The sequence below is a fragment of the Ptychodera flava genome, chromosome 21 (genome assembly GCF_041260155.1).
Source record: "Ptychodera flava strain L36383 chromosome 21, AS_Pfla_20210202, whole genome shotgun sequence".
In the NCBI taxonomy this organism is placed as follows: Eukaryota; Metazoa; Hemichordata; class Enteropneusta; family Ptychoderidae; genus Ptychodera; species Ptychodera flava.
Genome location: NC_091948.1, coordinates 20,431,734 through 20,457,438, shown reverse-complemented (window position 1 = coordinate 20,457,438; position 25,705 = coordinate 20,431,734). Strand labels below are relative to the sequence as shown.

The window sequence follows — 25,705 nt, the reverse complement described above, 5'->3', positions numbered from 1 at the left end:
CAGACTTGGAGCGAGTCTCTGTCAAGTACACTTTCTTGTTATAATCCTCAAAGCATGTTGAGATATACAGTACTTGCACATGTGCATACTGCATTGTCGTTGTTGACGTATGAATTCTGGTCCACACAAGAATTTAATGTAAACAACATCAGTGCATTTTACACATATTGACGCAGAACTGTGCGCATTGTACAGTCCTGGAGAGTAAAATTATTACCGCTGCATGTACACATTTCTGCTTTTGTTATTTTGATGTCGACAGCTTGATCTTGAAAATATCTTTTTAAAACCGCGTCACCGCATCATTTTTCTAATAGGCTTAGATTGACAAACAAAACCTTTCTCTTTTTAGCACACTGCAAAATATTAAAATATTGGATGTTGTATTCGCTAAGATAATACATGGACCTTTAACTTTACTTACATAGGTAATCCGGGTCGTCCCCCGAATAAATTGGGAAACTTGTTTTTGCGTTTGGTCAGAAATCCTAGTAGAATTACGATCAGTGCCTGCAAGATAAATTAAACAAATAGGCATTGGTGTTTGGTCGTGTGATTGTGAAAACGCAAAGAATGGATGGAAGAAATGTACACCGTTCCATCCTTGAGATAAGCATTATAACCTTTCATTGATTTATTAAATTAAACCCCCTTTAATGCAGAAAAAATGTGATGGAAATGCATTTGAAACCTACCAATCTTTGAAAGCCTAGAGGGAAGAAACCGTATAATCTAAGGATATGTTACAATACAAGTCTTTTCAAAAATTTTGTTAAAGGTTGATGAAAAGAATTACATCATTTGATGGAAGTTATCCGGTGCTTGCGCCCTTCTCCACTCCAGCGCTCTCTCTCTCTCTCTCTCTCTCTCTCTCTCTCTCTCTCTCTCTCTCTCTCTCTCTCACGTCGCACAGAGATGGTAGATGTTCTCATTGTAACTGGTAAAAACTCAAGTGGTGACCTTACCGCCGGCGCAAGAAGATAGCGGACCATATCACCGAACGATAGACTACAGAAATCCGACGCAGTTCTGTGAAACAAAAATAACACAAGATTTTATAAAGATGGTGTATATGGTTGTGCTGTCTACTAATGATCCTTTTGGGGCTCAAGTGTTTTTACTGCTCCAACTATGCCTTAAGTAGTATGCACCTCGATTATGAAAGACTTCAGTTTTGCTCTAACTTTCCTAAATGAAACCTTCAAACCATTCTCTTACAAAATCAAAAATAAAATTACGGGGTCGTCGTGCACAGTTTAGTACTAGGGAAACAAATTTTCCAACATTTACCGATATTTGCAATTCAAAATGTCCGTTAGCCTTGAGTAAACTCTATGAGGAAAAGAAAAAAAACGTTCAATTTCCAAAAACTAAGACGGTGATTTTCTTCATCTAAAAGCTTTAAAATGATCACCCGCATGTGGTAGATCGAAATTAAAAATCCGAATATCTGTCCCCCGAGGCGCATTCTACCTTATTAAGATAATAAACAAACCTTTGTGATAACTGAAAATGTTCGAATTTAGTTGACCGATGAATTCGAAACTAGTGCATGAAATACAATTCATCATGAAGTCTGCTATGTTTCTAAAATTTCTGCTGCGATCATTTTACCGTTGAGGTCGCTGTTCAAAATCATATATGACGATATGCATATCGTGCATGAGAAAAGAACACGTTTCATAGACGACATAAAAACACCTATTTATTTTTGGGAATTCACGCTTGAATTTAAAAAGTAACCAAACGTTTTAATATCTCATCTCGAACTCCCACAAAAACCCAAATTGATGTAAGGTACATGAGACCCTTCTGTAGCTCACGATGTTGCTAATTATTCGCTGAATACAAAAACAGTACATCTTAGGGAGCATTCAGTTATTATGGCCGGGGGTGGGCCGGCAAATATTTCCAGCGCATCGGTCAAAATAAGTGAACCCCCCCCCCCGACCCATTGCACCAAAAAAATGATGACCCTCCCCCCCAATCGCTTGAGTAAAGCTGCACAAAAAACACCTCTGGGGGCATGATAGAATAAAAAAAAAAAGATACTCAGATTTTTTTCAAATGACCCTCCTTGCAAGCTCACAAGTTATTAATGTTCAAATTTCCCCTTCTGACTTGCTATAAATTTGAAATTACCCCTCAGAGGGCTCGTACAGAAATTACTGGTGGATCGCATTATATTTTTGCGCAAGCATATATGTACAAAATTTTGATATTTCGATTTAATTGATTATCAGCTGTTGACAATGTTGATTCACGATACATAGTAGTCTATGAGAAAACTAAGTAATACTTTTTCAATACAAAACTATATCTACCATTTATAGATATTTGATAATTGACCTAATTGTACTTATTGATAATTGGAATAGGGTTGTTACAACTGGTATGTGGACAAAAATTTGCTGTTGACTGTAGAATTTCACAAACAATGTTCATCCACTATACATGGGAGTCTATGATAAAATTGTGAATAATTTTTTTCCAATTGAAGACTTGCTATAGTTTTGCATGTACAGATGTTTAATAGTTAACTTAATTTTACTTGATTAGAATATGAAGGTGCATGTTATGTGTACAAGAAATCTAATTTTGGAATTTCACTGAAAATGTTCATCCACTATATAAGGGAATCAATGAGGAAACTATGAACAATTTTTTCAAATACAAATATAGGTAAACCTGTGTATTTATGTACTCTCCATTATTAATATTAATGTACTTGATTAGACTAGGGTGGTAACAAATGGATTTGTTCGCCAGAAATTGGATTTTGGAATTTCACCAAAATGTAGATTCACTATACATTGGAGTCTATGAGAAAACTATGAATAATTTTTTACAATGCTAAACTAAATTAATTTGTGCATTTATAGGTGTTTGATAATTGATATAAATGTACTTGATTCAAATTGGGTATTTGAAAGTTCAGATGTTGACAACAAGTATGATATTGGAATTTCACCTAAAAGTATAATTTCACTTTTCATGGTACTATTAGTCTACAGGTAACTGTTAAATAATTTCCCTGACAAAACTTGCTATATCTCTAATATGTAAGTAATAGGAATTATTCATTGCCCTCAGTGAGCTTGATTTACAATAAGACAAGCCTCGGAATTGCCAAGTCAAGATGTTCATGTGACAGATAATTATACTTTTGTTCAGATTTAGTTAACTGACTCCAGAGAATGAAATCATGGAGCAAATCATTTTTATCTCCCAGAATATTTCTGAACACTGAAACTGCTTTTTGACGGGACGGATACTTATGAAAATTAAGTGACCCCCCCTCTGAGCTGTTTGAAAAATACATGACCCCATTTGCAGTTTTCAAATTTAAGGTGAACCCCCCCCCCTGGATTTTGCCGGCCCACCCCCGGTCATAATAAGTGAACGCTCCCTAATGAGCTGCTTTGACCCCAGAAAAACCAACAAGTTACACTTGAGCAGATACTGTTTCGACAATAATGAATTAATAAATGAATTACAGCAATACAATCATAGGCCTATTTTGACCATGAAGCAACAATAATTACAATAACAAAGATGGCAACCATCATCATCATCATCATCATCCATCATCATCATCATCATCATCATCATCATCATCATCATCATCATCATCATTATCATCATCATCATCATCATCATCATCATCATCATCATGATCAATCATCATCATTATCATCAATCATCATCATCATCATCAATCCATTCCATTCCTCCTAGACAGAAAGATAAAATTTTGTTTCGCGTCTGCTCAAAATTGTGGCCTGGATAGGCGGTTCAAAAACACACACAGAAATGTTTACACCTGTAAGTTATGGATTTACTTGATTAATGTGATATGAGTGCCTATTAAAGAATCATCGCAGAAACTTCATTTTGACCGCCTCGCTTGTTTTAAATACATATTACAATGTTTGCAAACATAGATTAATACGCAGGAAAGCCACACGGTAAAGTCTTATTTAGGTATTCTGTGTAACGATTTTTCATGGAAGCATCTAAAAACCCTGGCGCGCGAGGGCGCAAACCTCATAACAAGCGTTGGAAAGCAGTTCACAGGTATCTTCTTTTCCTTCCTGAAAGTAAAAAACCTCGTACGTTCAAGTGTAACTACATCGGCCAACAGGCTAATTAGACATTATTTGTGTTAATTTTTCCAGTTATGATCAAAAATTAATTATGAATATTGATAAATTATTAATATGAATGTTACAGAATAATAAAATCTTGCTTTTTTGCAAAAAATGACGTCTATTTTGTGTAAATACCTTCTGGAAACACAATCGTTGTTAAAATTATGATTATTAAAAATTACTATATGAGTAATAAAATCATATTTTACACATTGTAATCTTCTATAACCCTCTGGAAACCCTTATTTAGTTCACAATCTATGCAAAAATATACAAGTGACACCATTACCCGTGTTCAGTCTACGGCGAAAGTTACAACACAGTGTATATATTAATAATTAATTTTTGATCATAACTGGAAAAATCAACATAAATAATGTCTAATTAGCCTGTTGTGCCATCGCAATAGGCTCTTTTATGTTCGATTCTCGTTACCCGGTGTACCTAAATCTCCTGCTGGTTTTTGCTGTAGTGCCAGAGACGAGTTTTCAAACACCATAGGATAAATCGTGTACAAATAACTCAAACAAACGAACACATGCGCTTTCAAACTCATATTGTTACCAAAAATATATAATTTACAGTTAATGCGAAAATGCAATAATTGATAGTAATCCGGTTGCTAGTAATGCTCTTGTTCTGATGTTTAAACTTCGAGTGTGTTCATATAGTTTAGACGAATACGACTACTTTAACTCGCATTGAAATATCTTCCGTGCTTTCACAAATATTTGGAGTGTAAATGTCATCGTTTTAGTTGACACCAATGGAAAACTGATGATTGATAACTATTCTGTTCTAACCCCCCCCCCCCCCCCCGCTCCCCTCCTTTTTTTCCCCTTGTACTAACACACATGCACCCTCTGCTTTTACCGCCCAATATATGCCCTGGGCACCGTACTCCGTGCGAGATATTTGAAGTTCTGCTAAATGTGGGTCCACAGCTATGGCGGATATTTCTGGTGGATTTTCGTCTTCGGCGTGTAAAGTCGCCCGAGTCAAAACCAGCATATGAAAATGATGTGATCTTTGTATCTCGTACCAGCACCGTCGTTGTTCAAGGCCGGTCTCCTCCTGCATGATCGGCGTGAAGGTGACAGGGATTTATATTGTGTTTATTTCAAGAAATCATCAGGATTGTTTCCCCTCGTCGGCGTCGAGTGTTTACCCAACGCCGTCTTCTCAGAAGTCACTAAGTACCTCCCCTTACTCGAGACCACTGCTATTTTTCCGATCATTCCTGATCATTCCACGAAAAGTCAAATTTTCGTCCGCACCGTAGCGTATTTTATCCTATTTGTTTGATAGGTCCTTTTTTGTACAGGTTTTTGTAATAAAACACGTCTTAAAATCAAAAGCATGTTCTTGTTCTGCCTCTACCGTTCAACACGATTGGAACTAATTTGGGATAATTGGATTTTCATATTTTTCAAATTTCTCAAAAGTGTCGGTGCCATATAGCTGAATGTTGCAATATTACAAATTACTCATAAAAACAAGTGTGTAATGTAACAAGAAAAGCAGATGAGATTACAATTGCAGATTAAACAGACATTACTTCACCATCAAATTAAACCAAATTAGTTCCAATCGTGTTGTTCTGTATTTATCTATCCGTCTATCTATCGATATATTTATCTATCTGTCTAACTATGCGGCTTTTATTATTAATTTAGTCTGAGAATGAAATAAATATATACACAAACACGTAAAAATTGATAAACACATTGCAAGAATATGTAAATATTAAAGTGGCATGAACAACTTATTAAGGATGTAGCTGGTTTACAGATCGTTTACCTCTGAGCTTACAGAAGATGAAGAATGCTGCTAGCCAACCCATTAGCGACAATTGGTTCTCCTTCAGCGATTGACAGAGCATGTCTGCAGTCCGGATGAATAATTGACGAGCAAAAAAGCAATTAGCGAGAAACAAGCACCTTCACTATTGTTCATGAAGTTGTACAAGTCGATGAATATAGAATATGAAATTGGATACTTGAATTCGAACACTCCTGTCTTTCAGTTTACTTGGAATATACAGAAACAGAAATTAGTGTTGTGCCATGCGAATCGCGAAATTATTTATGTAATTGGAATAAGTAAACATGCATGAGTGTAAAAATAATAAGGAACCACTTTTCAAATTAAAATGATTTTATTTGCATAACAGAGGTCGTTCAAGTCACCATGGCAACAAGACTCGGTCTGTTCAGTTTCTGTGCCGATGAATTCCCTAGTCAAGAGACTTCCCTGTACAGTTATGATTTTATAAATTTGTTTCCTGTAGTCGTGATGCGCTTGTCTAAACACTTATATTGGCAAAACAAAGTAGTTAAGTCCGAGATCGCATAAATTTCTTTAATGAAATTTGCGATGGTGGATTATTGGCGCTGTCAATATCTGTGGTCGACGTCGGGTATCTGCAAAGGGCCGTGCTGCCTGGTTTGTGGTAGAGCTATTCTCTATGCCTTGTTTGCCGATATGTTATGCCGGTACGTTTTCGAAAACTTGGTAAATATCGTCTCACAGTACGCACACATTGGTAACGCTTGTACGAGGGCGTACAACCAAAGAGATTACTTGCGTTATCGCGAACGAAATCAAATAGTTCACGCTACACGGGCGAGAATGCCAATCTGAGACTCCGGTCGGAGAGAAACACAAGAAATGGGGAATCAATTACGTCGAAGTAAGAGGTTTGATGATTATGAAGATAACCCAAGATTTGCACACTTAAACAAAACTCCCAAGGAACCTAGGACTGAAACACATTTTGGAAGTATTGCACCGAAGAACTTGCTCTATCTTTCTTCCCATGAAAGACATATTAGCTCATCATAAAATAATATTTTGCAGCATATACACGAATTAACATCACGTTTCGGAAGTGTTGGAAAAGAAAAAAGTCAGCACATACAAAAAATATTTGTTCCCTCGTAGCGTGCTGCCGAAAAATAGGTATCTCGTGCGAAAACATCATTCTATCTATCTATCTATCTATCTATCTATCTATCTATCTATCTATCTATCTATTTATTTATCTATCTATCTATCTATCTATCTATCTATCTATTTATTTATTTATCTATCTATCTATTTATCTATCTCCCCACCTGTCCATCCGTCTTTTACAAATTGTCAGCCAAATAGAAACTGACAATTTAATAAAATCGAGTTCTTTATTTTTGTAAAACGAAGAAAATAAGGTAGAAATGTTTTAAAACAGGTTGGTCGCAAACAGAAAAAAATATCCTGGTTGACTTGACGACACAGTATGATAAGGCATCGCAATGTGTATGACGACATTGTTTAAGCCACCAATCAACGTTATAAACAGCCTTACTCACCAGGCCATACATCGGAAAAAATGACCCAATCAAAAAACGACAGTGTAGATTTCATATTTCGCCGTGAATCAATAAGAGCGAATAGAAATGCAAATGCTGTATCATTTTCGCTTCATGTTATCAAAGTTATCGAATAAATTTACAAAATGATGAACCTTTTGCAATAGTGCAAGTTTTAAGCTCGATCAACCCATGTAGTTGTTGGATGAACTGTGAAATGTCAATCACGGATGTTTGTGAAAGGTGGGGAAGTACATTTGTCGAGAGCTTTCTATGAGAGAGGTTGGTCTGAAGCATAAAAAAAAACACACAGCGAAATAAGTTAACCAGAAACACTGAAGGTATTTTCACAAGTCGCCTGAAAAGCCAGGGTTGCCATGATTTCGAGCCGTGAAAACGACTGCGTCATCGTATATCATGAAACTTACTCATCACTATCTGCGGAGCCATCATCACTCTTCCATTTCTTGATTTCCTCTGAGAGCTGCTTGGTGAGATCGGCAGTCCAAAGGGTCTCGTCTTCCAGAGCTTTGACGAATAAGCTCCCTACGCTGGATAGAAAATCCCAAATCCCCCAAAAGATAGCGTACACCATGACGATGAAGCCATAGTTAAGCAGAAGCTGGAACACTCCTTTCCACAAAACCTTGATGACGTTCACCATGGTTACCCGAGAAGCTTTTCAAACTCTACTTGATCTCGCATACGTCGTCTCGCGACGATTTGTCTTCCTCTTTCGCGGATAATTTGAAGGGAGCCGACGAAAATACCCTTTCGCGCTCTTCACTTGCTGATCTATGGCGAAAATGGAAAAAAATATTCAACAGGCGAAAAAAAAGTTTCGCTTGAATTCCTCCGATCTCCTGGCAACCGGTGACGTGTACATATATTTATTATGATAATGCTCTGCCGCCGAATAGAAAACATATTAATTTGATGAGCGGCGCTTTGTAATCATATGAAAATGGACTGACCCATGTCGGTCAATAAAGGTAATGAAAAATGTGGAAATGCGCACGAAAATAAAAGATGTGAAAATTCACAATTTAAAAAAATACACAATTTATACTCCAACTTGAAAACGTTTGTTCTTTCAGAAACAAAACTGCGAAAACGTCATCTTGAAAATTTCAACGATGCCGAAATTCGCAACGATTCGCCAGTTTGTGAAAAAATTACACTGGGTGCAGTTCGTCACTTGAAACCTTTATCTGTAGCAAGACCATTGTTTATGCATGTTTCTCGCAGACGACATCTGAACATGTCCGTATTACATGTATATCCCTTTAACGACTGAAAATGTTAAAATCAAGCTTTTTTGTATTTTTACAATGGTAAAGTACGGGGTACATACAACAGTTGCTAAAGGCTAACACATTGCGACTCAATTTTCATTTAATATCGTTTTAAAAAGATAAGCCCATCCCTTTGTTCTCTGTAATTAATTTTTGGACACACAATGGCGTCGAGCGAAAAATTATCGTGAGCGATGTTTTGCAAGCGATCGAAATAGCTCCTCAGAGAATTAATGGTGATTGGCACCGAGTATTTGTCTACCCTACGCCCTTAAAACGGAAAACACGTCGATTAATTTTGTCGAAGAACGCCAATTAGTGAAACTTTACATTCTTTCTTTGTCAAATTATGTTGTGTGCATAAAAAGAGATGTCTGATCATTTAATCTTCTCATTTTTACACGTAAAGGGATTGACATGTACAGCCTGTTTGTTTCTTTTCTTGTCGCGTGACCCAGGGCAGCCACGAAGAATATCAAGTGGCATACTTTGTCTGTTCATTTGTTTGATTACTGTAAGCGCCTATTCTGCATGCGTATGACGAATAGATATACGTGTTTTTATGATTTACTCTGTATTATATATACATGCGTGAAGCACATTGTCAAACCTGGTTGTTAGGTTCAAACGTATTTATTATACCTCAAACACAGCGTTTCACCCTAAAATAAGAGCTTCTTCAGGCGTTTTTTACAATGCAAAATACGAACAGAATACTTACAATGGTTGAATTGTTTAAGAAAATATACAATGCAGAAAACATATAATTCTACTCTGTGTATTTTCCTAAGCAATCAACCATAGTAGCTTTTCTGTACATACATACATACATACATACATACATACATACATACATACATACATACATACATACATACATACATACATACATACATACATACATACATACATACATACATACATACATACATACAATCGAACAAAGGACATCTTGCTGTCTTCAATGCGATTTCGTTGATGAAAAGGTACCGTCTTTCCACCTTTTATTGAAAGCAATATTTAGCTAAGGGTAATTTTGTCAAGTTATTGTCGTGCATTAATCATTAATAAGAAGAATAATTCTATTTTCGGTATGATGGTATCGAGGATCTCCGCCTATTTCAGTATCGATTATCACATTATCTACCGATCACGAACTTAGCGATAAATTAGCCTACATCTTTCATTTATGATCTCAGTTTAATTAGTGGGATATTTGGATCAGTGAGATTAATCGGCAAATTAATGTCACGTGACTCAGTTCATCGTGGATATACATCCAACGAGTCCCAAAAATCGCACTTTTCTTGAAGATAATTTTTATCTGCTCGGTCACGCGGAGTCATTAAATGCATATAGCTCCAACCCGTTGAGTTTCCGTACTTCGGCCATTCGACGAACTCACCCACTGAATCACTCCGTGGATTATTTCGCCGCCAGGTGTCGTCATTCGGGTTGCCAGTATGCGCCATGTTGGACCAATAGTACACCATACTTCTCGACAGAACATCCTCGTCCGCGGTATACTTAAATCCACCGAGAGGCGCAGAGTGAAAAAGGAAAGCCAGCTCTGCTCCGTGGCACGAGTGGTTGACACAGAACTGCCAGTGGGGACCCCAGGCGTCGAATGACAGGATATGATCAAATAGGTACATCCAGACGTTTCCATCTCCGTATTTGGCGATACCGCGCAAGGCTGCCCGTTCGGGGCAGACAAATACTACGTGGTTGGCAGCGACGATCATTGGCTCTCGCTGGTCGCTTCCCGGTGGATCAGGAGGATACTCTGCCATTACTTGGAAGAAATGCGTCGGAAACAAAGCCAAAAGGTATTCATAAACTTGGAGAACGTCCATCGGTTTCGGAAACGCTCCTATGACATTGATGCGCGCTTCATCAGATGTGCTACCAATTATTATCGGCATTTTCTGGAAATCCCCCGACATGAAAGCGTCGACAGACTGTTTGGTAATATCTCTTCCGTCTATGTATGGTCCCCATTGCTCGAACATCTCAAACAGTCGCAGCGGGTTTATGATTACCCCGCCAACTTTGTCTTGGGCGCCTTTCACATCCGCTGGAGATTTCGTACGCATGCATTTCAGGTCGCCGTGAGAACAGTTCAGAGCTTCCGCGAAATCGTTGCCCAGTATGACAGCTTCGAAGTATTTCTTGAAAGGTACAGAGAACGGGAAACTTTCAATGATAGCCCTGTGGAAGAGATTCTGGCTCCTTTTCGAAGTCACATGAACGGCCACAGATTGGGAGCCGGCGCTCTGTCCGAACAGTGTCACCTGTATACGGGTGGAAGAAAATTGAGAACTTGAAACAAATCTGCTGAAAGATCTGAAAAGAACATGTACCACTTTTATTCTATCATTGCGCCTCAATTGTATATTTAGCCATGTTATTGCCTGAATCGCGAGTAACATGGTGCACAGCGTTATCCGTTGGTGCTTGGCATGCCAAAGGCCAAATTACACCGATTCATATTACTGATATTTTATCTCCGCCATGCGTAGTGTAGTGATAGAAATTAGTTTAAACACACAACCTACAGAGTCAGAGAGTCTTAATTTGTAATGTCACCTTAAAGGTATACAGTCACCTGTAATCTAAATATGCCCATATATGGTCAAAGGGGCGTTCCTTGGTATTCAAAATGTCCATGTGAGGGTGCTGTTTTTAAAAAGTGGCCATCCGCTTAAAATCTGTGATTGGTTAGATTTTCTCTTTCCATGGTAACTGTGGCAAAATTGGAACAGGTGACAGTGTACCTTTAATAGCAATTAACAGCAAATATCAACGAACATATTTCTCTTAACAGCACTATAAATATATTTTACAGGTGAACAGTCACATGTCACTAAGTTATGTGTATATATCAAGAAAGGGACATAGTTGAGGTATTCATAGTAATGAGGAACAACTAAGTTTGGGATGTATTCCAATGAAGTTCTGCTTTGATCAGTGATCCAACCCTTTTTGAACTGATCGCACAGATTATCTGTGGTATACTGATATGCTGTTTAAAAACAATAGCTGCATTTAGTTTTTCTTATGTGTCACACCATAACTAGGCTCACACAGCAAGAGGGTGCTATATGCGCTGGTCGATATCTGGCGCAGTGTATGACTGACGGATTTTAAAACCACATCAGTCCCATTCTAGTCTACAAAGGCTTAACTTTGTTTAACCACCAGAGGCTGCATGAAAATTAGAGGAGAGGGATTTGACACTCTCTGTGTGTCTCAAATCAAGTTGCTACTTTCTAAATTCGAGGCATTGGTCCCGTTGAGAGAAGTTCACATTAGTGTAAATTGTTCATGTGCTTAATCGAACTTAATAATATCTTGGAAAGTTTTGAAATATGTTATTACTCTGTTTGGATCTCCTCCAAATGAAGCGATGTTTGTCTGCACCCATTCAAGCGCCAACCGCTGATCCAGTATCCCATAGTTACCGGTGGCGTCTTCACTTCCGTTTCCGGTCACAAGGAAACCAAAAGCACCTGTAAATTCAAATTGTTGATATTAATTTTTTACTAGCTCTTGCACAGACTTCTCTCTCTATCTCCCTCCCTCCCTCCCTTCCTCATCTCTCTCTCTCTCTCTCTCTCTCTCTCTCTCTCTCTCTCTCTCTCTCTCTCTCTCTCTCTCTCTCTCTCTCTCTCTCTCTCTCTCTCTCGTTATTTAAGCGTTCACCTACCAAGCCTGTAGTTTATAAGAACTGATATCGTATCAGTTTTATTTGCATAGTATCTGCCATCGGTCAGATCGGAGTAACCACTGCCTTCCACAAAGTTACCTCCGTGTAAAAACAACATGACTGGAAAGTTTGAACCTGTGGTGGCGCTGCGAGGCGTGAAGACAGTCAAGTACAGGCAGTCCTCACTAACCTAAAGTTTAAAAAAAAATCATTTTCAACTACCACGACTGAAAAAAAAAAAATCCATATAGTTTTTTTCCATCACAAAAATTCATTTACAATTGTTACATCAATCGTTGTGACAGAAATTATACAAGCAAAACAATTTGGTACCGTTTAGCAAGGGGTCAAAACTCTGCGGTGGGTGTGTCCGACCACCCTGAACTGCGATGATCTGCGAAGAGTTTCAAAGCAAAAATACTTTGATTAAATTGATATTATACCATTGACTGTATTTTGTGATTTTCGCCGAAGGTTATTGTCTTTTCAACATAAAATTGACATAACAAATACGCAGTCATATTTACGTAGATTGTGACGTCAATCTTTCAAGGGGTGTCGTCGGTCATACTTTGAAAATAGGCTGTAATATCAACGGTGACTTTAACAGAGAACAGTGTCAAAGAGACTGCTACACTTCATATAATGAAAATGACATCACATACCGTTGCAGGACAGGTATGTGGAGGTGTGCCACAATGTTGGTAACACCCCGGGGGTGGTTTGACGGCTTTGTACACGTCTGGCTTCCAGCTCTTCGCGGGAACAGGATCGCGCCACCGCCTGTCGCCAACCGGTGGCACGGCGTAGGGAATACCGAAAAAGACATTTGCTTCATCCAGGTACAATCCCTCAATAGGTCCGTTCGGCGTTACCACAGTAGGTCCATCTCCACGGACAACCCCAGCCTCGCTGGCCGGCAATCCCAGACACGTCACCGTGAATATGACAATCAATGGAAACATTTCAGACCGGAGCGCCAAACTGAACATACTAGCAACAGACGGCTTAGACCTAAGCATAAATACTTCAGAGAAACGGTTTAATTATTCAAAATACATTGATTTGACCTTTTAAGCGATCAATGTCCATTGCGATGACAGCTAGCATGCAGACAAAGTATGTGCGGCCAGCTCTAATTACATATACATCCCACATGACTTCTTAAAACCACAAATTCTAGAGTTATAGGCCTACTTCATCATTTTGTATTTTGCCTGTACTTGACGGGCAAAAAAAATGACACACCAAAACTGTCAGATTACAATCGGTCACTCTCAATAGACAAAAAAAATTGAAAAGTTTGTTGACTTCCGACTTTGGACACACAAACGCCCTTTAGGCCTGAGCACTATTATTTAGGTCGCATGATTCCTCCGTTGTCGTATCAACGGATCAAGCGTAAACACATGTCAATGTCAAATATTTGTTAGGGTAAAATTTGTTTCACAAATGATTTGAACCTAAGTCGGGATTTTGGACAATTTTGAAGGACTGTATCCTCAAAGGATTGCAGGTAACAAGGAAAAGTGACATTTTAGCTTGAACAAAATAGCATGTAGAGCAGTAGTTATTGCTCTGGAATGCCTTCCATGTCTTCTTTGTCGTGAAATTAATTCGCATCATAACATATAAACGTTTTCCCTAATTCATTATGATAAATCCATGTTTGGATCGACCAGCAAAGTAACTCAAGGGACAGTGAACCAGAGGCGGCCACCCGATCATTCTATGGGGACAAGGAAGCGCCCTTCGTATGCATTTGACTTTTTTGATGTGGAATTTTCTTCACACTGTTGTTACCAACTGAAACATAATGATTATGGTTAGCCTATGCCGCATTAAAACTTGTAAGTTTGCAGCGTACCGCTTGAAACGCGAAACACTTTTACCGGACAACATTCTGCGTTCAAAATATTAGGACTATAGGAGAAGCAAACATAAAGTTCATGATGCCATGTGTAGAGTGAAGTAATGTAACGCACGTAAGTTCTCAAAACAAAAAACAAAACCTGAACATTGGTCAAAAACCAAAGTTCTACGTCCAACCACGGTCCCTCCACAGGGGTCCAACCAGAAAGATGAAGTTAGTCATGTAGACCGGAAGTTTTGCGTTTCGTTTTCAGATCGAGGTTGTATACTTTGACGTCAGAGGAAAAATGGCTGCTTCCAGTGAAGGGAGTTCTACAAGTTCCGTGTACGGTATAGTTGGCAATATTCCTCCAAATTTTCACTCAGCGGACTTACGAAACTATTTCTCTCAATTCGTAGAGGCAAGGGGATTCGAATGTTTCCACTTCAAACACCGTCCAGAAGTGAAATCCAAGCATGCGGAGGAAAACCTGCAATCGTCAACTCTGACCGTCGACAGCAGCGACAGCAACAGTTCACAGACACGGCCCGAGTCGCCCAGGAAAAAACAAAAAACTTTGTGCTGTATTGTGAGACTGAGTGAATCGAAAATGGAACAGTTTATGAAAATGTATAATAGAAATTTTTGGGTTGGCCGTGACGGTTCTTCAATGTCCTCCAGATGTGCAATTTCGAGGATTAAATTTGGACAAAACGTCACTGGTACGTAATCAGTCGTCAAACCATAGACAATGGTAAAACCATGGAGGTAGAAAGAAAGACTACCTCAATGATCAAATCTAGGCCTAGCTGCAGTACAGTGCAGTCAAAATTTGTTGTGTCGTCCGACCCACAACTCCAGGCAAAACCTCGAGCTAATGTACTGTAGCTATCATAGCTATAGGCCGGGCTAGTATATAGGTCAGCGTAGCTGCAAGATTGTAGCTCTACGGTGAGGCGGTCGGTGAGTTTTGGTTTTTGCGACATCGCTCACCAGTAGAGCTACAATGCCGAAGGCCCTGTAGCATACAAAATAAGCGCGCCACACATGGCGCGGCATTTTCATGTAAAATCCCACATATTTACTGCATTTGGTCGTACCGATTTATCACTACTGAAGACTAAACACTATACTGCACTAACCTTGTCGTTTATGGGGTTTGGTATTAGCACAGACACGTCGATCGCGTTCCATAAACATTGAGCGTGTTTCTGGGAGCCGCCATTACCGGAAGTTGGCAATGGCGGCTCCAAGAAATGTTTTTGGAACGCGATCGACGTATTTGAACAAATACCAAACCCAATGCAAGACAAGGTAAGTGTAGTATAGTGTTTAATCTTCAGTAGTGATAAATCAGTATGACCAAATGCAGTAAATATATGGGATTTTACATCAAAATGCCGTGCCATGTGCAGCGTGCTTATTTTGTATGCTTCAGGGCCTTCGGCATTGTAGCTCTACTGCAGCGAGGTCGCAAAAACCAAAACTCACCGACCGCCTCATCGTAGAGCTACAATTTTGCAGCTAAGGTCAGCGCTGACCATGGAGGTAACCTGTCATTGTGGTGACCCTTACAGAATGGTCACTCTGTATTGTGGTCACCTTGCGGCAGTCCTGTAATATTTTACAAGTTAAAGGCCCTCCACACAATAGTCACCTCTCTCCTATGTGATCAATGTAATCGTTCGATGCTCAAATTCGGCACAAAACCCTGTTCATAATGTTCAACATACACTGACTCATAACCTTTAACGAATAGCAAGAAATGAGTCTATTTTGACTAACTTTATCTACATCACAATTTGTATATGAAACAAGGATCATGCATGATTTAAGGAGAATTGAATATTGAATTTTATTGTTTCTGTTATCTTTTCCGAAATTCACCTTTCAGCACACTAAGTACAGTAATCTAGACCCTCTCCACTTAGTTTTGGTGTATGCTGCCCCCAAAACGTTTGTAAGTTTTTTAGGTTAGTATACACCGAAATTTTGGAAAGGTTCTAGTCTACAGCTACACTAAAAGTAAAGCCACATCCACCCTCTGTAGAAAGGTCACCTCTGTGTAGTGGTCACTTGGTCCCATTTGTGACCATTGTACACAGGTTTGACTGTACCTCTATTCTTCAACCATTTAAACCACTCACTTCCAGCATGGCATCAAAGATGAGGTGTGCAGAGTATATAGGCTGCCCGTAAATAGATGAGTACATAAATGCACAAACATGCAGTTACCCACACACCCAGCATGCCCGACGCACATGTAAAGCATGCTTTACCAGAAACTGCACAAATGCCCACATGCGTGTACATTCAAAGAGGTACATGTACCGGTATGCTGAAACATAGTTTTTCTTAAGCATGTATGAATGAAATTACCCTGATGATTTCTAAATTTATATTAAGACATCATAAATGGCAATTGAGGGTATTTGGTTGCGGATATAATATCACTGGGTGAAAATTAGTGTATTTCATGAAAATTACCAAGTCACAGTGAAAGAAGGGTGAAATATTTGGGTGAAATAATCACCTTGCTTCGCTTGATGATTATTATCCGTCAAATATGCTAATTTTCACCGGTGAGGTCTTATATCCCCAACCAAATACCCTTACTTGCCATTTATAACCTCATTATAATATGATAAAGTTACAAAGTGGACAATAATGTCTTTATTTAGGACACAAAGCTGGGATGAGGGTTCAGGAGCCTAAGTCTCAACACAAACTGCAAAAAGGTGTCAAAATGCACATGCATGCAGAATTGATTCCATGCAATACAGTAAAGCAACAATTTCATGTCGAACTTGAAGAATATTACTTAAAAATACTCGAAAAGAAATGAAAGTTTATTATGTTGTTGTTTCATCTCTGTTACTGCTTGTACAAACTCATCATTTGTGAGTTCATTGAGCTGCACAATCAAGACATCAGATTCCAAGACATCATTTAACAATCAAGACATCAGATTCCAGCTAAGCATATTATAATTGTCCTTATAAATTATTTTACAGTACTGTAAGTCTAAAAGTATTCTGTTGAGGATAACTTTTGGAATGTAAAAACAAGTGTTGTTTGTACAAACATGATATTACATTCAAATTATAACATGAAAAATTTGTGTTCAAGAAATTGATTGTTGTGTATATTGAAAAGAAGCATATTTACGGACATGCTATGTTTGTTGGAATAAAAAAGAAGGCTAACATACTTTACAGCAGCTGGAAAGTTTGTATACTCCTAATTACTGTAATTGAAAATTTAACTTTATATTAATTTTTTCCAATATTTGCATTCCAGAAATTCAAAATAAAAGATATCAGACCAGAGAAGAGGTGCAGCAGATACCGACTAATAGAGAGAAATTTACTGAAACAGACTTACGTGGTCTTCCGGAATTGTCTCCTCCGGCTGTCATGCCCAATGGCAATGTTGGAACACCCACGTCTTTTTTCCTGAAACTAATCCGTACCTGTCGGATGCCACCTTCGCTCATCAAAAAGCTGGGACTGGTTTTTCCGAAGTCACGATCCATGAGGAGGTATGGAAATGTGCCCTTTGATTATGGGGGAAGACTTCACTTTGAAGGGGAGGAAGGAGGTGTGAACTGTTCAGAAGAAGATTTGCCGGTGTCTTTTGATTCACAGGAAAGGTCAGACGTGTCAGACGGTGTGTCAGACGAATCACAAGTAGAGAATGACAATCAAACCAAAACATCAAATATTTCATGTACCGGTAGAACATGGGGCTCAGGAAAGATGAAAAAGCAGTCAATGCTTTGGAGCAAGAAAAGTGAAAAGATGTACAGTACTAGAATCTCTGAATCAAAGAAGACAGAGGTAAGTCTGTAGTTTTCAAACTTTACCCAACCATCTTACTTCTACTGTCTTTTTGACCTAGCTCTGCATGGTAGGGCTGTGTGCTACCAGCTATGAGAGACCTATAGCCAGTAACACACAGCCCTACCACGCAGAGCTATCTATGATCCAACTGACTTCGAAGGTTACACAGTCCCTCCATTCTTCCAGGTACCTGGAGACATGCATACACATTGGCTGCTCTATCATGGAGTCAAGTATTGTACAGAGAAGACAGTATTAACATTCTGAGAAGCAGGCCTTGATCAGTGGATTCTAGGATAGTCACCCCCTTGACATTTCCTCCCTGGACAATTTCCCAAAAGCAGGCCCTGATCGTCAGTGGATTCTAGGATAGTCACCCCTTGACATTTCCTCCCTGGACACTTTCCCAAAAGCAGGCCCTGATCATCAGTGGATTCTAGGATAGTCACCCCCTTGACATTTCCTCCCTGGACACTTTCCCAAAAGCAGGCCCTGATCATCAGTGGATTCTAGGATAGTCACCCCTTGACATTTCCTCCCTGGACACTTTCCCAAAAGCAGGCCCTGATCATCAGTGGATTCTAGGACAGTCACCCCATTGACATTTCCTCCCTGGACACTTTCCCAAAACCTAACCCTAACCCCAGCTCCAACTATGACTGGGTGGTAAATATCAAGGGGTAACCATCCTCATTTCCATCAATCCAACTTTTCTGTGATTCTGAACCAAGCTTTCTGTAGAATATGAGTAAGAGCAAGGAAGCACCCAATATCTGAATTGCCAATTACCATGGTGATTTCATCAATTACTAAAACCCTATCATCTTTCCCACTGCAAAAATCAATGTTTGCCAATGCAATAATAGCGTTGTACGATAATATGGTGGTTCATGTTTAGGAGCCTGTTTTCCAGTCTGCAAATACCAGTAGTGGTTGTGGGAAACAGAATTCTTCCATTCCTATTCTCAGACAGATTTTCTAGCATTGTTTTGTCCGTCAGTTGTAAAGCAAAGACAATAATTAGATAGTCCAAGGTCTTTGAAGAGGGCTTGACAAAACTTTTGGAAAAATTCCTGAAAAGGATGTCGTGGTCATGCTGATTTTCATTTATACATAATCCTTGAAGGTTTTTGGAAAAAAGCATGCACGTGATGCAAGTCTAAAAAATTTGTGATACTTTTGAAGGCAAGCACAAATTTGCATGTTGGCATTCTGACCACCCCTCGAGATATAATGGTCCATCCCTGACATTGAAATGCTCTTTGATTGCAGAGTGATGATGACGATGATGATGATGATGATGGTGACAATGACACCTGTGAAGACTGGGAGCGTCATGAAGCGTTACACGACGATGTTACAGAGCAAGGTAGAACCAAGGAAAGACTATATGAAGAGGAGATTGAACTCAAGTGGGAAAAGGGAGGCTCAGGGTTGGTCTTTTATACAGATGCAAATTACTGGGATGAACAAGAAGGGGGTAAGTCACGGCCAAACATTGGACTTCTGTATAAAATCTGCATTAGAAATATTTTTCAGATCGGTCTCACAACAGTTGGTGAAAACATTTTGCCACAAACGGGAAGCATTGTCAATTGACAACGAGCTAAACTGTCAGTATTTGGATCAACAACTATAAACTGATACAGCTTCCATTGTTTCTGGGCCCATGAATGTATGTAACAGTTGAAAGGACACAATAATCCAACCTCACAGTATCACATACATGTATGCCATGCAGATATCTTTTGAAATAGAGCGATAATATTTTCATACAAGTTGTTCATTTCCGATCATGCATATATGTACTTCTACATTGACAAGAAAGCGCAAGATTAGATCTAATTACAAGTATTTGACTATAATTTTCACCATCTCTTGATATCTGTATGTTGATCAAATTACACTCAAAACAGCCATGGAAGTTGGTTAAATTTCTGACAGTCAAAGGAAGTCATGTTAACAAGATCAACATGGCTTATCACATGAGTACTTTACATTCTTGTCATATTTCCCAAAATACTCTAAAGTATCAATGCATTCAGCAGTGCAGTAAATTTGTAGAGAATAGTAACCAGACATCCAGATAGGTAACTTTGAAAAGTTACCTGAGCTACTAGCTAAACAGTACATGTACCTGCTCTCATAATTATGTATAATACACTGTATACCTGATTTACCCCACCTCTAATCTTTACAAACTAAGAATCAGAAATCCATCCATTAGGCAGTTAATTACAAAATTTCACCTGCCAGAATAAAAATTTTCTGCGCTTAGCACATTGGAAGACAGTTATTTGGTACTCCGCATTGATTAAATGACATCTGTCAGTACATCATGTTCAATATGCAGGTCATCATATTGGATTCTGTTGTCTTTTGTCCACTTTTCAGATTTTGATGAAAGAACTGCTGATGACTGGGACGTCGACATGAGCATATACTACGAACCAGGTAATAAAATATGTACACGTTGTATTTGTAATTTTATCAACTATTACTTTTACAAAGTTGTCAAATCGCTGATGGTTTTGGGACATCCTTCATAAGAAATATTATATATTGAAGCAGCTGCAATTAATGAACATGCTGCAGATGGTGAATTTTACCCATAATGACTGCAGCTCCTGTTTTGTAATGTGTTGTCAGATTTGTGTGGTTGAACTGGTCTGTGAATGCTTGGAATACGTTTGAGAAGACAGTATTATGGCCGCAGTCATCAAAATTTTAGTTATTCAGACATTTTTTTGTATCGCAGATGGTGGAGATAAAGATGCTAGAGACCTAATGGAAATGAGACTTCATCAGTTCAGAAGGGGAGAAGGCGAAGACAGTCGTAACTTTGACAAAATTGGACAATTTGAATCATACACCAAGGTACGTGAACATTTGTAACAAATCGTGTATCTACATATCTTGTGTTATCAAATATATGTATGTACTTTAATCAAGGAAAGTATATAAACTGAGGGAAAGATAGATTAGTTTTTGTGCAAAATTTTGAATGAAAGAATCAAAATGCCTAGAATTTACTGACCTATGAAATTCAAAATTGTAACTGCTGTGTGTGTGGACTGTGTGATCTTTGAAATTCAACAGAGCACTAATGCTCTCTGTGTATTGCCCCTACGTGAGATCAAAATTGAAATGCTGAGTTTTATTGAAATGAAGTGACAATACTGTTTTCATACAAGTTGGCACAATTAACTCTACATAAGCAATAAGTTTTAAAAATGACCAAGCTTGGTGAAGTTTCACTTTTTCAATTAATGTAGGGCACTGTAACACAATAATAGGGTCAACTAGTGTAGGGTGCACCTCTGGGGGATAGATAGTCAAGCTCCTAAATTTTTACAATACTTTGCTTGTGTATGGAGTGAATGAAGTTTGTACCAACTTCTTTTCATGAAAACAAAAACTATGATTTTTTCCCAATGGAGTTGACACAGGGATAGTAGTCATTTAGGATTCAAATGTTTGTAAATTGAATGTAATTTGTTTTTTCTAGTACCAGGATTTGCATGGAAATGGTTTAAAGTTTCCTTTGAGAAAAATTTGAGAAAGAGATTAATTCTCAGATTTTCAAAGTGCATCTTAGCTGAAGAAAAATTTACATGCATCAGACTGATGAGAGTTGTCTATGACACAAGAAATCTTTACACATCAGAGTAGTACTGTATGTACAGTAAATGTATAATAACTGTAATGATGTAGTCGTTGTTGTCTGATTTACCATGGCTGTCAAAATGTGTATCTTATTTACCGTGCTCTCTGATTGTATACATATAACAAGAAGTTGCTTTTACTCACATTGTTCCATAACCCATGACATTCTGTCTGAGCTTTCAATCACTTTGGTGTACATGTACAAAGTATATATCTATGGTAGGTGATCAGGTTAGGTATTTGTGCATCTCATCATGAAAACTTTTATTGAAAATGGCTGTAGTGTGTGTGTGTGTATATATATATATATATATATATATCTATATATATTATATATATATATATATATATATTATATATATATATATATATATATATATATATATATATATATATATATATATATATATATATATATATATATATATATATATATATATTTATATATCTCTGAGGCAATTAATGATTTACATCATATATTTTCATTCAGGGAATCGGCCGAAAAGTCCTAGAGAAGCAAGGATGGACAGACGGAGAAGGACTTGGAAGTAGTGTGAAGGGTCAGGCAGAAGCCTTGACCAACGAGGGTCAGAATCCACGACAAAGGACAGGATTAGGGTAAGGCCTCTCAAAGGACAGGATTAGGGTAAGGCCTCTCAAAGGACAGGATTAGGGTAAGGCCTCTCAAAGGACAGGATTAGGGTAAGGCCTCTCAAATCTATGCATTGAATGAGAGACAAATATGCAATATGCACAGTATGTTTTGCTGTGAGCATTTAGTTTGTTAGCATTCCAGTGCCGGAGCTATTCAGATACAAATGGGTTATTTCCTTCCCACATAAAGACATGTGTCTCGTTAGTCGTTATGAAACCTAGTAGCTATAACTTCTCACAACTTTGGCTCCAATCGAAAGTTTCTTGTTGTACTCACTTAGAGATTTGTATATGGACAACATAATACTTGTGTACAAAGAATGTCTGGCTAAATTTGAAATGAATTTATAAATTCTGCAGATACACCCCAGAGTATCTCTGCATTGTACATCATTTTCAGAAATTTGGACATAATAAATATGGTCAGTGAAACCAATACAAAATAAGTATGATTAAGTTACCTTTCTATATTCACTAACAAATCTACAGTAAAAGTTTCATTTATGATGATGTTCATTACAGCTTTGTAGCTGTGAAGTTGACATTTTTGAAACTGACAGTTCAAACTTAATTTCTTACCATGTAATGTTACAACACCTGTACAGATAAATGAGACATGCCTACATTGTGTGTTGCTTGAGTAGAAGTAAGCATAAAAGTGAATGATATCTTTGAAAAGCAGAAAATGCAAAAATTTAGCCCATCCAGGCTGATAACATTTTCTGAGTTTCGGATTTGTCTATCCACATTGCATCCTTTTTTTAATAGTTTCATAATTATATTTTTCAACATTTATCTGGTTTTCCTTTTTTTTTTGTTTACTTTTTATGTTTGTTACTTTGCCATTCATAACATGACACATCCATGCTATTGTTTAGCTAAGCCTAATTACGATTACAACCCAAGATTCACTGTGTGTGTCTGTATTTTCATTTTGCAGGTACTACGGAGAGAAACTCAACAGGAATGTCAAGAAAAGGAAAACAGAGCGTGGCATTATCACTACAGTCTATGACAAACCCGATGAACCGGGTCCAGGAGAACCTCTCTACAGATCACAGAACCCATGGACTCTCAAATACAGACCAGAAATCCAATTTTTGAAAGCAAACACGGATGATGAGCAGAATGAATCTGGCCCATCTTCCTCTGTGTTATGAAACTGGAGATAACTTTAAGGGTAGAGATCACATTTACAAGTAGGGCTGGTAAATTTTACCAGTGTTCCCCATTTATGTATGCTAGCAGTCAACTATGGACACTGGAAGAATGCTACCAGAGTCTCAAAAACACATTTACCAGATTTTCCTATCCTTTGCAATGAAGAGGCTAGAAGAGAGAGGTATATATGAAGATACAGCTTTAAACACCCATTTCTTCAACAACTCTCGGCTTTGATATTGTGACAAATTATTCAACGATTACAACTGAGATTGTCCTGGTGACAACAAGGTGACATTTTATCTTTTTATCATACACGATCCAAGCCAGATATTATTTTCTTGAATTACCTGTACCTTGTGAATTTTATCGTACTTTGTGAACAATAAAATAATTTATATACCAATATAAAGATCTTCCTCACTCAATTTTCAATTTTTAGCTCATATTTGGTTTTATATATAAATACCAAAAAGAGCTTATATGATGAGTCTGAGTGGCGTCTGTATGTTTTTCAAATTGTTTTCTTTCTTACATGCCCTTCCACTAAGAGAGATCAGTAGGTACATTCTTTCCATTGCCTTTACGTCCTGAACAAATCTCTACAATTTACAGGTATGGTTCATTTTTCATAGTAGATAATTTAACCCTTTCACCACAATGGTTTGGCCCAAACATATTGTTTTCAATGGTGATTATGGACCTGTTTATAGGAAATTGGGAGTGAACAGGTACATGTAATAGTTGCTTGAATTCTTTTCTTGTACATTGTATGATACGTTGTCATACTCGCTTGAGTGGTTGGTCTTCAGACAAGTTTTCCCAACCTATTTATATGAGCAAGTGTACAAAATGTTGAAGCTTGTGCATAATACTTAGTCGTCAAAACACAGTTCATGCTACTTTCATGTCAAAGTTGGATTATTGTATTGTCTACCTGCATATAAATTGAGCACGCGTCAACACATTCAGAACTCTGCTGCTCGTTTGGTAACTGGACAGAACATAGGCCGTCAGATTGATATGACACCAATACTAAAGGAGTTACATTAGCACCCAGTAGAAGAACGAATCCGTTTTAAAATTCTTTGTCTGGTTAGCTCCCATAGCCATATGTATATATGGCAATGGAAGCTATTCTTATAGGCTAGGGAACTTTCTGTATGTCTGTATGTCTGTCCGTCAACATCAAAAACTCCAAAACCGCTGCACATTTCATCTTGATATTTGTTGTGTACATGGATGATGGGCTGTAGATGAGATTTTGTTCAAATGAAGTTGTCATTGCCAAAAATATGCAAATTAAGTGAAAAAAAGTAAAAACAGTCGAAATTGAAAAACTCAATAACCACTGAGCAGATTACATGAAAAATTAGCATGTAAGTACTTTTGGCTGACCTGATTGTGCACATCTTGGGTCAGTATCTTGGACTTGCTATTTTTCATGAATTTTTTTGTAATTTTCTCCCATTTTTGGTCAAAAAATCTTCTTCTCTGAAACCACAAGTCCGATTGATTTGAAACTTGGTATGGAAGTGCATAGGAGTGACCTTTCCCAAATTTGGGCAAATCGTGGTGAAATTTGCATATTTTTAGTTTACACGTCCATAGACTCCCATGTATAAGGCAGATCTCCGTAGAATCCCATGTATAAGGCCACGAAAAATAAAAATTTAGTTTCTCATCGTATTCATATTGCAAAAAGGATGCAGTGACACAATTTTTAGTCCCCACGGATGAAGTCCAGTGGGCTTATAGATTGGGTCATGTCTGTCTGTTCATCCATCCGTGAGTCCATCCGTTCACGCAGTATCTCGGATATTTTGACAAAATGTCACATGACCTTGATGACCTTTGACCTCAAATATACATATTTGTCCATAACTCAGTAACCACAAGTGCCACACCCTTCATGTATGGTATGATGGGACACCTTATGACGCCACATACTGTACCTCATTAATTATGCACATATCTAATTTTGAGCAAGCCAATAGAGCTAGAGGTCTGATTTTTGGTATATAG

General features: G+C 38.0%; 3 protein-coding genes across 3 annotated transcripts in view; 1 reads left to right on the top strand and 2 right to left on the bottom strand.

Annotated features, from left to right (window-relative positions):
• Positions 1 to 8,328, bottom strand: part of LOC139121688 (stimulated by retinoic acid gene 6 protein-like) — a 42,571-nt gene extending 34,243 nt beyond the window's left edge. Inside the window, exons 1-3 of the mRNA XM_070686769.1 lie at positions 7,930 to 8,328; positions 966 to 1,029; positions 425 to 510 (exon numbers count right to left, since the gene is read on the bottom strand). Coding sequence (XP_070542870.1) covers positions 425 to 510; positions 966 to 1,029; positions 7,930 to 8,165 — 386 coding nt within the window. The 5' untranslated portion in view covers positions 8,166 to 8,328. The remainder of the gene's footprint in view (positions 1 to 424; positions 511 to 965; positions 1,030 to 7,929) is intronic.
• A 1,433-nt stretch (positions 8,329 to 9,761) lies between these two features.
• Positions 9,762 to 13,646, bottom strand: LOC139121687 (cAMP-regulated D2 protein-like). The gene is made up of 4 exons (XM_070686768.1): positions 13,171 to 13,646; positions 12,506 to 12,695; positions 12,178 to 12,308; positions 9,762 to 11,090 (listed from the first exon to the last, which is right to left on the bottom strand). The coding sequence occupies exons 1-4, from the start codon at positions 13,525 to 13,527 to the stop codon at positions 10,059 to 10,061; spliced, it is 1,710 nt and encodes a 569-aa protein (XP_070542869.1). The 5' UTR covers positions 13,528 to 13,646; the 3' UTR covers positions 9,762 to 10,058.
• Positions 13,647 to 14,642: 996 nt separating this feature from the next.
• Positions 14,643 to 24,092, top strand: LOC139121684 (G patch domain-containing protein 3-like). Its single transcript, XM_070686766.1, has 7 exons — positions 14,643 to 15,079; positions 17,658 to 18,196; positions 19,472 to 19,679; positions 20,594 to 20,653; positions 20,958 to 21,076; positions 22,356 to 22,483; positions 23,460 to 24,092. Exons 1-7 carry the CDS (start codon positions 14,665 to 14,667, stop codon positions 23,677 to 23,679), a joined length of 1,689 nt encoding a protein of 562 aa, XP_070542867.1. The 5' UTR covers positions 14,643 to 14,664; the 3' UTR covers positions 23,680 to 24,092.
• Positions 24,093 to 25,705: the final 1,613 nt, after the last annotated feature.

Coding starts and splice junctions, on each gene's coding strand:
- LOC139121687 (XM_070686768.1), bottom strand. CDS start 13,527: ATGCTTAGGTCTAAGCCGTCTGTTGCTAGTATGTTCAGTTTGGCGCTC. Junction 12,309..12,505: donor TCTTATAAACTACAGGCTTG/GTAGGTGAACGC, acceptor TTGAATTTACAG/GTGCTTTTGGTTTCCTTGTG. Junction 11,091..12,177: donor TTGGAGGAGATCCAAACAGA/GTAATAACATAT, acceptor ACCCGTATACAG/GTGACACTGTTCGGACAGAG.
- LOC139121684 (XM_070686766.1), top strand. CDS start 14,665: ATGGCTGCTTCCAGTGAAGGGAGTTCTACAAGTTCCGTGTACGGTATA. Junction 20,654..20,957: donor GAGCATATACTACGAACCAG/GTAATAAAATAT, acceptor TTTGTATCGCAG/ATGGTGGAGATAAAGATGCT. Junction 22,484..23,459: donor CGACAAAGGACAGGATTAGG/GTAAGGCCTCTC, acceptor TTCATTTTGCAG/GTACTACGGAGAGAAACTCA.